At 49.0% G+C, this 12,824-nt stretch overlaps 1 protein-coding gene across 3 annotated transcripts in view; it reads left to right on the forward strand.

The window, feature by feature from the left end:
• Nucleotides 1-12,824, forward strand: part of LOC145361334 (fibroblast growth factor receptor 1-like) — a 196,801-nt gene that overhangs the window by 132,586 nt on the left and 51,391 nt on the right. For all 3 annotated transcript variants that reach the window (XM_080216995.1, XM_080216996.1, XM_080216994.1), the window contains exon 5: nucleotides 6,222-6,391. In XM_080216995.1, coding sequence (XP_080073121.1) covers nucleotides 6,222-6,391 — 170 coding nt within the window. The remainder of the gene's footprint in view (nucleotides 1-6,221; nucleotides 6,392-12,824) is intronic.

The following is a 12,824-nucleotide window of genomic DNA, read 5'->3' on the forward strand; positions in this document are numbered from 1 at the left end:
ATATGAGGAGAGACTAAGCCAGTTAGGATTATATTCATGGAGGTTGGAAGAGTGAGAGGGGATCTCATAGAAACTTATAAAATTCTAACACGGTAAGACTGTGTAGATTCAGAAACAATGTCCCCAGTGGTGGGTGAGTCCAGAACTAGGGGTCATAGATTGAGGATAAGGGGTAAACCTTTTAGGACTGAGGTGAGGAGAAATTTCTTCACCCAGAGGGTGGTGAATGCATGGAATTCACTCCCACAAAATGTAGTTGAGGCCAAAACATTGTCTGATTTCAAGAAGCAGTTCGATATGGCTCTTGGGGCTAAAGGGATCAAGGGACATGGGGGGGAAGGAGGGTGATCAGGATATTGAATTCGATCATAGAATCATACAGCGTAGAGGAGGCCCTTCGGCCCATTGAGTCTGTACCAACACATTAGAAACACCTGAACTCCCACTTGATCCCATCTGCCAGCAGTTGGCCCACAGCCCTGAATGTTGGGATGTGCCAAGTGCTCATGCAGATACTTTTTAAAGGATGTGAGGCATCCTGTCTCTACCACAGATCCCTGTGGTGTGTCACTGGATACTAGCTTCCAATCACTAAAGCAGCCTTCTGTCATCACACTCTGTCTCCTATAACTGAGCCACTTTGTCAAATTATCTCGTATCCCATGTAAATTTACCTTCTTTACAAGTTTCTCATGTGGGACCTTGTCAAAAGTTTTGCTGAAATCCATATAAACTACCTCGTTTACACACCTGGTCACCACCTCAAAAAATCTCAATCTAATTTGGTAGGCATGACCTCCCTCTGACACTGTCCCGCTGACTATCCCTGATCATGCTTTGCCTCGCCAAGTGGAGACAGATTCTCTGTTTCAGAAGTTTCTCCAATAGTTTCCCTACCACTGTAGTCCCATTTCATCTCTCGATCTCTTCTTGAACAGTAGAACTACATTCACTGTTCTCCAGTAATCTGGCACCTTCCCCCATGGCCAGAGAGGAATTGAAACTTTGGGTCAGAGCCCCTGCAGTCTCCTGCCTTGCCTCTCACAGCAGCCTCGGATACAATTCATCTGGATCTGGAGACTTACCCATTTTTCAGCCTCCCAACATGTTCAATACCTCATCTTGCCCGATGTCAATTTGCTCAAGAACCTCTCAGTCTCGCTGTCTGAATTCCATTCCATCGTCCTCGTTCTCAATGAATCACAACGAATGACAGATCAGGCTCGAAGGGCCAAATGGCCTCCCCCTGCTTCTAGTTTTGATGTTTGTCTGTTTCTATGAACTGCCTCAAGCTGGAGATAGGATCTGAATTGAGAGGAAATATGAAATGTGCTTTGTTTAGTGGAGTATTTGGCTGAAGGGGAAAAGAGACCTGATTTGAAATGACCTATTTGCCGCTCCCACCCCCACCCTGCAAACGACACGTGACATTGCTGTAACAGGGATTGAGCAGATTGGGTGAGAGATTGAACTGAGAACTCAGCCAGTGTTACTGGCAAGCGTTGGAACTCTACACCTCAATGTGCCTCTGGCCCTGCTGATACATCTCCTCATCCGCCGTTGCAAATGTCAGCCTATTCTGAAGCGTGTGATATCCGGAATGAATGGAGCAAAGAGACAAAGGCACTCAGAGGTGCACACTGAACCTTTGTATCGAGTGCCTGGAATAACAGTTAAAACCTCCCCAGCAAGGAAAAAAAAATTCACCCTTTCCTGACTCGGTCGATCCTTCCATGTTGGTGAAGCACAGCTTCCTGAGTGCCATCTGGCAGCACAGTGGTTAGCACCACTGCCTCTCAGCACCAGCGATCGGGGTTCAATTCTGACCTCGGATCACTGTCTGTGTGGAGTCTGCACGTTCCCCCTCTATCTGCGTGGGTTTCCTCCAGGTGCTCCAGTTTCCTCCCATAGTCCAAAAGATCACAAAATGATAAAATCCCTAAAATGCAGAAGGAGGCCATTTGGCCCATCGAGTCTTCACTGACAACAATCCCATCCATGCCCTATTCCCATAACCCCACATATTCACCCTGCTAATCCCCCTGACACTAAGGGGCAATTTAGTATGGCCAATCCACCCAACCCGCACATCTTTGGAGTCTGGGAGGAAATGCAGGCACGTGGAGAATGTGCAGACTCCACACAGACAGTGACCCAAGTCGGGAATCGAACCCGAGTCCCTGGCGCTGAGAGGCCAGCAGTGCTATCACTGTGCCACCGTGGCACTCAAACCCACCAGATGTGTAGGTTAGGTGGATTGGCCATGATAAATTGCCCCTTAATGTCAGGGGGGGTCGAGCGAGGATAAATACCTGGAGTTACGGGAATTGGCCCTGGATGGGATTGCATTCAGTGCAGATTAGATGGACTGAATGGCCTCCTTCCGCACTGTGGAAGTCTCTGATTCGATGATCTGACCACATTCACACAGGCTGTGTCAACAGCTTTTTATGTTGGCCGTTTTTGGTTGTACTACTCAAACTATCGATGTGTTGTGGCTGTTAGGGTGTCATGAAGAGATTGCAGACTTTGTCAGGAACAAGAGGTATTTATTGATGGGATAAACTTGAAGTACAGGAGGTTTGCAGCTCCAGGGTGCCCTGGGGCAGAGCTCCAGTCTTCACCTGCTTATTATATGCCTGCTGTGTGATTCTCCCTGGGAGAGAGGACTGCACCCTCTGGGGTGATTGCTCACCATTTCCCTCAAGTCAGTTAACTCGCTCTTGTGTTGCCTTCAAGAGACCATCACCATATTTACAACAAGTGTGCCATCAGGAAGTGTTGGAACTCTGCGTGGTTCGGAGTCGGAAGGCACTGAGTTGAAGCTTCACACCAGAGTCCCGAGTCAAGGGGCAGTGCAGTCCTGAGGCAGTGCCGCACTGTTGGATCTCATGTTAAAACAGACGCCTCACCTGCCCTCTGGGGTGACTGTGAAGATGAGCAGGGGAAAGTATTCCCAGTGCCCTGAGCAGGATTTAACCCTGAAGCAACATCACTAAAGAGATAATGGTCTGTTCACTCTCACATTGCTGGGAACATGCTGTGCCCAGATTGACTGCTGCTTCCAACTGTTGCACAGTGATCACACTTAATTAGTTACAAAATGCTTTGGGACATCCACAGTTTTGAAAGGTGCTCTCTAAATGTAAGGCTGCCTTTCTTTTTCTCATCAGTCTGGACGTGAGGAAGAATTGAAATGTAAATTGTTCGAGTCCCAGATGATCAGAGACTGCCCTATCCTTGGAGCAGGAGAGCTGGCTGGTGGTGATTTAACCTGAGGATCAACACACCTCAGGCAAGGGGGCAAGCTGGCGAAGGCAGGGGGCTTCATCAGTAACCTCGGCCGCCAGGGGAATTGAACCCACACAGTTGGCGTAACTCTGCATCACCAACCTGCCAAACCCACCCCAAAACTGGAGAATGAGCGATATAGGGATTGGCCTCAGCCCTGTTAGAGTCTGAGGCCTGCCTTTGTTCCCTCTGTTGGATTCCAGAACATTCTACCTCATCACGTCACCATCTGTCCGGGAGTGAATTGTAGAGAAGTCTGCAGTTCTGGGCCATCAGGAAACGGTGGGGAAGATCCAATTTCCCTTCCCCCAAAACGTAGGAAAACCATCCAGTGATCTGATTCGCACTGTGTGGCCTTCTCCTGCCTCAGATTTGGAATGCTAGAGGGGGTGGAGTTCAGGGGTTCCTTGTGCCTAATCGCTCTGAGTTTGACTGTTGGGCCTTGCCAGTGGCAATGAGGAAACCTCACTCTGGGTTGTGACAGCCCTACAAGCTCATAGAATCCCTTCAATGCCGAAAGAGGCCATTTGGCCCATCAAGCCTGCACCAACTACAATCTCACCCAGGCTCCATCCCCATAACCCCATGTATTTACCCTGCCAATCCCCCTGACAGGAAGCGGCAATTTAGCACGGCCAATCCACCTAACCTGCCTATCTTTGGAGTGTGGGAGGATCCTAGTGTCTGCGTGGATTTCCTCTAGTGCTCTTGTTTAATCTCACAGTCCAAAGATGTGCGGGTTAGGTTGATTGGCCATGCTAAATTGTCCCTTGGTGTCCTGGGATGCTTAAGTTAGAGGGATTAGTGGGTAAAATATGCAGGGATATGGGGGTAGGGCCTGAGTGGGATTGTGGTCAGTGCAGACTCGATGGGCCGAAGGGCCTCTTTCTGCACTGTCGGGTTCTCTGGTCTTCTATGGTCTGTGGAATCCGGAGCACCCGGGGGAAACCCCCGCAGACACAGTCAGAACTCCGCAGACCCCATGCAGACTGTGACCCAAGCTGGGAATTGAACCCAGGGCCCTGGCACTGTGAGGTAGTAGTGCTGACCGCTGTGCCACTGTGCCAGCCTTGTGGGAGGGAGTGGCAACAATCCAACAACTCCCTGCAGTTGTTAAACTCAGACAAGGTTCAGTGAGGCCAGGCGGTTGACTTTGTGTCTTGCCGTCAGTTTGCAGGGCTGAGTGCGTGGAATAAAGCAGACAGATAGTGTAAACTGATCCCTTATTGTTTAAAAAGACCCTTTCTGAGCCGACCTGCTCAATATGACAGCTGCAGAGACGAAGCGGGGCGCTTTGACTGACAACTCAAAATGGAGTTCCGGCCATCTTTGTCTGGTCCCTCGTCAGTTTGTAATGAAAGCAGAAAACTGAATCCAATTGGTGGAATTTAGAAAGGGATGAATAGTGGGGTGACAGGAAGCCTCATAGCGTCTACTCAGGAGTGGGCTATCAGTTGCAATCACACTTGTAACTGAGCTGCTGTCGGGTTAATCTCCGAGCTTGAGCTGACTCTGAATGTGACACTGTGAGACAGGCAGCTGGAATGTCTGACTGCTGTCTGAGGCACAGCTGGGGGAACAGCACAGGTTTAAGAAGAAGACGTTCTTCAGCGTTTGCTTCCCCAGCTCCAGAATGGAGCAAGCCAGGCAAAGCAATTATCATCCAATCATAGAGCCCCTCCCATGCAGAAGGAGCCCATTGACAACAATCCCACCCATGCCCTCACCCCGTATTTAATCCCCCTGGGTGACAAGGTGGCGCAGTGGTTAGCACTGCTGCTTCACACCTCCAGGGACCTGGGTTCGATTCCTGGCTCGGGTCACTGTCTGTGTGGAGTTTGTACATTCTCCCTGTGTCTGTGTGGGTTTCCTCCGGGTGCTCCGGTTTCCTCCCACAGTACAAAGATGTGCAGGTTAGGTTGATTAGCCATGCTAAAAATTGCCCCTTCGTGTCCTGAGATGTGTAGGTTACAGAGATTAGTGGGTAAAGTGTGTAGGGATATGGGAGGTAGGGCCTGGGTGGGATTGTGGTTGGTGCAGACTCGATGGGCCAAATGGCCTCTTTGTGTACTGTAGGGTTTCTATGATTTCTACGACAATGTCGGAGAATTTAGCGCACCAATTACCTAATTAACACATCTTCGGACTGTGAGAGGAAACTGCAGCACCTGAAGGAAACCCACGCAGATATGGGGAGAACATGCAGACCCCGCATTGATGGAACCCGGGTTCCTGGCCATGTGAAGCAGCAGTGCTAACCACTGCGCCGCCAGGGAAGATCTAACTGTCAATGTTGGTGCTACTGGCAGGCAAGAAGTACCCACTCACCCTCCACAGATACGGCTTGTGTTTACTTCATGCCTTTCTGTGTCAGAAGGTGCTTTAGGAAAATGACGCTGAGGTGTTTAGGCCAATGACAAGAAATCTAGCCAAGACCCAGGATCGAAAGACTGAAGAGGTGCATTGCAGAGGTTAGAAGCCACGCAGCTGCCCATAGTGGGGCAAAGTCTGTGGAGGAATGAGGACAGAATGCTTCCAATCACAGCCCAGTGACAACACTTAAATATCTTCATTATTATCTGGGAATTGGAGAGTGGAAAGATCCCAGATAATTGATGAATTCTGACGAAGTGTCACTCGAATTAATGCACAGTCTGTCATTCCAAAGCAATGCCTCCTCGTGGTCACGCATCCCTTGGTACAGTGACATCAATGGAATCTGTCCAAAACATACCATTGTGAGCACCAGAGAATAAAACATTAAGGAATCAGGCAAGTGATGACCCATCAATGAAAATGGGGAGATTTATTTTATACTCAGTTGAGTTTGAGCTTTGCCGATTGGGTAGAATGCCTGTGCTTCTACTTGCCAGCTTGGATTGGCCCAGTTGAGCTGTGGGAAATGTAACTTGTCTCTTTGGTGTTACCAGGTGCCCCGTACTGGTCCCAGCCAGAGAAGATGGAGAAGAAGCTTCATGCTGTGCCCGCCATGAAGACAGTCAAGTTCCGCTGCCCAGCGAGTGGGAATCCACTCCCTTCCCTGCACTGGTTAAAGAATGGGAAAGACTTCAAACAGGATCACCGGATCGGTGGATTCAAGGTACAGTCAAATCACATCCCAACACCCAAACTGTCTGACAAAGTGACAGGCAAAATTTCATCCTATAACTTATTATTATTATATGCCGGGGTGGCATAGTGGTTAGCACTGCTTCTTCACAGCTCCAGGGATTGGGTTCGATCCCCAGCTCGGGTCGCTGTCTGTGTGGAGTCTGCGCGTTCTCCCTGTGTCTGCGTGGGTTTCCTCCGGGTGCTCCGGTTTCCTCCCACAGTCCAAAGATGAGCTGGTTAGGTTGAGTGGCCATGCTAAAATTGCCCGTTAGTGTCAGGGGGATTGGCAGGGTACACACATGTATTGACAGGGATGGGACCTGGGTGGGATTGTGGTTGGTGCAGACTCAATGGGCCAAATGGCCTCCTTCAGCACAGTAGGGATTCTATGAAATTCGCTTCAAGAATTAGGAGCAGGAATAGGCCGCATGCTCCAATATTCAATAAGATCATAGCTGATTTTTTTTTGTCTGAAGTGCACTTTGCCATTCCGTCCCCATGTCACTGAATTCCTTGAGTGTCTAAAATCTGAATAATCTCTGTCCTGAATACATTCATCAGCTGATTGTCCCCAACCTGCTGACATGGAAACTTAAGAGATATTTCTCTACACTTCAATCTGCACTGGTGGATTTCTACACTGTGTATCTCCCCAATAAAAAGGGTGGTTCTATCCCAGCGAGCTCCATTAACTCATTGGACATGTCAACGTTCAGGTCAATGAAGAGAGTTATTTATTTTGCCCAGTTTAAGAAGCGGGGCTTTAGTTGAGTGGCCTGACTTATATTGGACTAATATAACAGGCACTTCCCAAGAATCTTAGCCACCAAAATGTGAAATCCTGTCACACGAGGCCTTACTTTGACAGGTGGTCAAAAGCTTGGTTGAAAAGATATAAAAACATAGATGATTGGAGAAGGAGGAGGCCATTTGACCCCTCGAGCCTGCTCCACCATTCATTAGGATCATAGCATGGATGTATGTATTAAAAAGGGGCTGAAAGGAGGGGGAAGATCGAGATGTTTACTGTGGGCATTCCAGAGATACCCTCAATGGTTGGGTTTCAGGAGCTGAAGGCACGGCAGTCAATGGTGGACTGATTAGAATTAGAGGCTGCAGGGATCTTGGAGGGTTGTCAGACGAGGGGAAAGTTCATGAGTTATGGAGGGAGAAGGCTGAAGAGATCTCAGAGGAGATAGGGAGGGCCTGGGAGATTCCTGGGGAGGTTGTCGAGACGGGGAGGGGCGCCTGATGTGCAGCCCTGAGCAGCCAGGTGCAAACTGAGATCAAATTTGTGAAAAGCCTGAGGATCCAGAAATAAAATCCCAACTCTCAATCAGGCAAATCCAGGCAAGTTAGCGGTTCGATAGTATCCGACTGTCAGGGGCTCTGCATCAGGTGTCAGCGCCTCCAGCACAGGCTTAGCTGCCTCTTTAATTAAAGAACTCCTTTTGTTTCACTCTCATGATGTGCATGCCTGCCTGCTTTGTGGTTTGACCCAGTGATTCAGAGCACTGTGGAGTTTATGTATCTTGTTAAAAACTATGCAGCAGATTTGAAGTGTTGGTACGGTTTGGAGGCTGTGTAAGTGGATGATGGGGAGTAACACTGCCAGATGATTGGAAGTACCCAGGGTTGAAGGTGCCTTTGGTCTCTGGCTGGTTTCAACTCCAGTCACAATGGCTCAATTCCTAAATGGTGCCAACAGTGGCAACGCCAAAACAGCCTTGCCAACCAGACCAAGACAGCGGACGGGAGTATGGGATGGTGGGGTTTGGTAGGAAACCAGAGCAGTTGAAGCTCAGGGGTGGAGTTGGGGGGGTTTCAGTTGGAAACTGGTGCTGTTGAAGCTCCAAAGTGCACAGAAGAAGTTGAAGAGGGTGGAGAGGGAGCCACTTGCTGAAGCAGACCCACCACAACAACAGCTGAAGGTGGAGGTGAGTTGGCAATGTCTTAGTTTGGGAGCGATGGCACAGATGGTGTGCTGGGCTGGGGATATTTACTGAGCCCCTCTCTTAATGACACCAAGTCTGCTGCCTTCCACTTGGTCAGGCTGGATCGATATTCACACCATGCCTAAGCGTACCACCTTGCACTGCTACACCACTGTTGACACTTTGGTTGCTTCTCTGCCTTGTATTGGATGTCTGATTCAAATCTGTGGCTTCATTGACAGTTTGTCTTCACTCCCTTCATCCCTCTGCATCATGGACCCTGTCTGTAGTTCATAAGATATAGGAGCAGAATGAGGCCATTCAGGCCATTGAGTCCACTCCGTCATTCGATCATGACTGATGTGCTCCTCATCCCCATTTTCCTGCCTTCTCCCCATAACCCTTCAACCCCATTACCAATTAAAAATCTGTCCAACTCCTCCTTCAATTTATTCACTCTCCCAGCATCCATCGCACTTTGGGGTAGTGAATTCCACAGATTCACAACCCTTTGGGAGAAGTAGTTTCTCCTCAGCTCTGTTTTAAATTTGCTACCCTTCATCCTAAGACTATGACCTCTCATCCCAGAGTGCCCCACAAGAGGAAACATCCACTCCATGTCTATTTTATGCAGACCTTTTATTATCTTGTATACTTCAATTTAATCTCCCCTCATTCTTCTAAATTCCAGAGAGTATCAGCCTAAACTGTTCAATCTCTCTTCAAACCCCCTCATCTCTGGAATTGATACAGTGAACAGGAGGCTGACAGTTGATCAGTCCATTCATTGCAGGGAAGCTGGGTGAGAAAGTATTGCCCCCAATAAAGATGTGATGCTCCGAGAACAACGCAGCAGGGAATGAGACCATTCAGCCCATCGTGCCTCTGATGGAGGTACTTGATTGGAATTCCCTGGAATAACCTTTTCCAGTTCTCAGTGTGACTGATGTAGCTGGGGTTATTTTTGGGATTTCCACCTGTCGTTTCACAGATCGAATTGTCGATCCTTTGTGGCTGGTCTCATCGGGAAAGGATGACGGGAATTTTATTCCTGTCCTGGAAATCAGGGAGATGGTGGTACAGTGGTAATGTCACCGGTCTAGAGATTCAGGCTGATACTGAGGGGACATGGGTTCATAATCCCACCACGGCAACTGGTGGAATTTAAATTAAATTCATAAAATCTGGGGGATGAAGCTAATTTCAGTACTGATGGCCAATCATCAATTGTTGTAAAACCCATCTGGTTCGCTCATGTCCTGAGAGGAAGGATATCTGCCATCCTTAGCTGATCTGGCTTACAACAGATGTGGTTCACTCTTAACTGCTCCCCTGAAATTGACTGATGACCCTATAATAGAAAGGATATTATTAAACTAGAAACAGATCTTCTAGGATGCTACTGGGACTTGATGGTTTGAGTTATAAACAGAGACTGGAGAGACTGGGATTTTTTTCTCTGGAGTGTAGGAGGCTGAAGGGTGATCTTATAGAGGTCTATAAAATAATGAGGGGCATAGATCAGCTAGATAGTCAATATATTTATCAAAGGTTGGGGAGTCTAAAACTAGAGGGCATAGGTTTAAGATGAGAGGGGAGAGATACATAACGTACAGTTGTTTCACACAGAGGGTGATGAGTGTCTGGAACAAGCTACCAGAGGTACTAGTAGAGGCAAGTACAATTTTGTCTTCTGGAAAGTGCTTAGATAGTTACATGGTTAAGATGGGTATGGAGGGATAGGGGCCAAATGCGGGTAATTGCGACTGGCTTACTGGTGAAAAAACAGGGGTGGTGTGGACAAGTGGGGCCGAAAGGCCCGTTTCCATGCTGTAACCATCAGTGCCACTCAATTTCAGAGAGATTCTTCGGGCAGAAATGCTGGCCTTGCCAGAAACACCCACCCAGCCACCCATGAAAGAATGAAGCAAAAACAAGCCACAAGCAGTGTCAGATTTAGTTTTTCTAATGTTGCTGTGAAAGGTGAGAAGATCTTTATGAAAACAAGCTGTTGCCTTGTCCGTTGTCCTGTCGTGGGGCAGGGGGGTGGTGGGGTGGCTGCTGTAACACCCTGTCCCGTGGAGAGAGACGCAAACTGCTGCCTGTCTGGCCTGAGCCTCTACCTTGCAGTCAGCCAGATCCTGTGAGGGTGCAGTGGCAGGGAAGGGGTGATTGATCTGCTGCTCATTTTCAGGGCAAATGTTACTCAGATCGGACCAAATGCTTGGTTTCCTTCCCCCACCCTTATTCTCACTGCAAACCCCCCAAAGCGCGCACACGCGCGCACACACACACACACACACACACACACACACACACACACACACGCGCGCGCACAGATTCTTTCTCTCTCTCTCTCTCTCTCTCTCTCTCACACACTCTTTCTCACACACACACATGGATTCTCTCGCACACAAACACACACGCATTCTCTTGCACACAGACACGCATACAGATTTTCACGCACACAAAGAAACACACACAAATTCTCTCGTGCATGCACACAAGCACAGAGAAACACAGACAGATTCTCTCACGCATACGGACACAGACAAGCATACAAACAGACACTCTGCACGTACACGCGCACACACGCACAGAATGTACACACACACTGGATGCAAACATGCACACGCGCATACACGAGATGCACACACAAAAACGCATTAGATACACACACACACGATAGATGTGCACATGCACACACGCACGCGCACAGACACAGTAGTCCTACGTAGTGAAGAGAGAGCTGCATACCTGAGTGACACCGGAGAGGCTTTCCCTCGGACTGACTGAAACTGGATGCTGTTGACACCCAGTTTCCATTGTGTGTGTGTGTCTCTGCCGCTGAAGGCTATCCTCAGCTCAGAGTGCAGCTTTCTCACTGACGTGCCCTGCACAGGATCCTTAGATGTTTCCAGCAGTTGTGTTCTAACCAGTTGTGAGGCTGATCATGGTCACAGTCTGTCCCCCTCACTCCCTGCAGAGCTCTGAACCCTTGGCCGGGGTGCTTTAAGGGGACTGATTGCAGTGCTGCTGCTGTGTTGGTGTTGCTCCATGCCCTGTACCTGGATTGAAAGCTGCCATCAGAAGGCCCAGAATTGTGCTTCGCTCCTGCTCTTGGTCCTGCTGTCTGTGTGGAGCTGCTCAAATCTGCCCACTGCCCCAGAATCATAGAAACCCAAGGTGCAGAAGGAGACCATTCCGCCCATCGAGCCTGCACTGACCACAATGCCACCCAGGTGCTATCTCCATAACCCCAGGTATTTATGCTGCTAATCCCCCGACACTAAGGGAAAATTTAGCACGGCCAATCCACCTAACCTGGAGTGTGGGAGGAACCCAGAGCGCCCAGAGGAAACCCAAGCAGGCACCGGGAGAATGTACACAAAGCAGACGCGCACACAGACAGAGACACGCATGCACACAGATACACACACATGCACACAAACACACACAGATTCTCTCTCTCACACACACACACACAAACATATACCCACACAGATTCTCTCACGCACGCGCGCACACACACACACATATATTTACTCACACAGATTCTCTCATGCACACGCACACAGACATACACACACACAGATTCTCTCATGCACACAGACATGCACACTGAGAAACACGCAGCATGCGCACACAGACAGTGATCCAAGCCGGGAATCGAACCTGGGTCTCTGGCACTGTGAGGCAGCAGTGCTAACCACCATGCCACCTGGGGGTGGACAGCAAATGAGAAAGTAACCTGCTGGGGGACACATTCCTGTGCTGCGGTGCCTCTGCAGTGTCATCATCAATCATCATGGACGCTGCCACAGAAAATATCCCTGCAAAGATCGGGTGAAAGCTGGAGTGGGCAGGAGCATTGACTGCAGCAGACCATCTCGTTCCCTGTGTGGCTGGAGGGAGATGGAGAGAGAAAACAGCCTCCCAACCAACTCCATACTGGTGGATACCAAGTCTGAGCAAGGCAAAGAAGTGTGGAACCTGTATCCCTGTGGGGAACCTGGGAATGTCCCCAAGCACATTACAACCAATCCAGTATTTGTGGAGTGCAATCACTGTTTCAATAAAGGAATCACAGCAGCCACTTTGTGCACTGCAAGATCCCACAAACAGCAACCAGATTATCTGTTCTCTTCTAGTTACCTCTTTGATCAAGTCACCAGAAGGAGAGGGGAACAGTAGGCTTTGTTGTTGGAGGGGAAGTGGGGGGCTTCATGTCTCAATGGGTGGTTAGAACGGAAAGGCAGGCAGGGACATGTAGGGCCGAATGGGCTGTTTCTGCATTATAGAGGAGAGAAAGCCTTTTCACCCAGTGTGTGCTCAGAGGCTGAAAGGAACCTCCTGAGAGGGTGCTGGAGGCAGGGTCAATTGGATTATTCAGAAGGGAGTTAGTGAATTGTTGTCTGTGCCTGTTTCCGAGGTTTAGAACGGAGTTGAGGAAGAACTTCTTCATTCAAAGCGTGGTGAATCTCTGGA

Source organism: Carcharhinus amblyrhynchos, chromosome 34 (assembly GCF_965287045.1).
Source record: "Carcharhinus amblyrhynchos chromosome 34, sCarAmb.v2.hapA, whole genome shotgun sequence".
Lineage (NCBI taxonomy): Eukaryota > Metazoa > Chordata > Chondrichthyes > Carcharhiniformes > Carcharhinidae > Carcharhinus > Carcharhinus amblyrhynchos.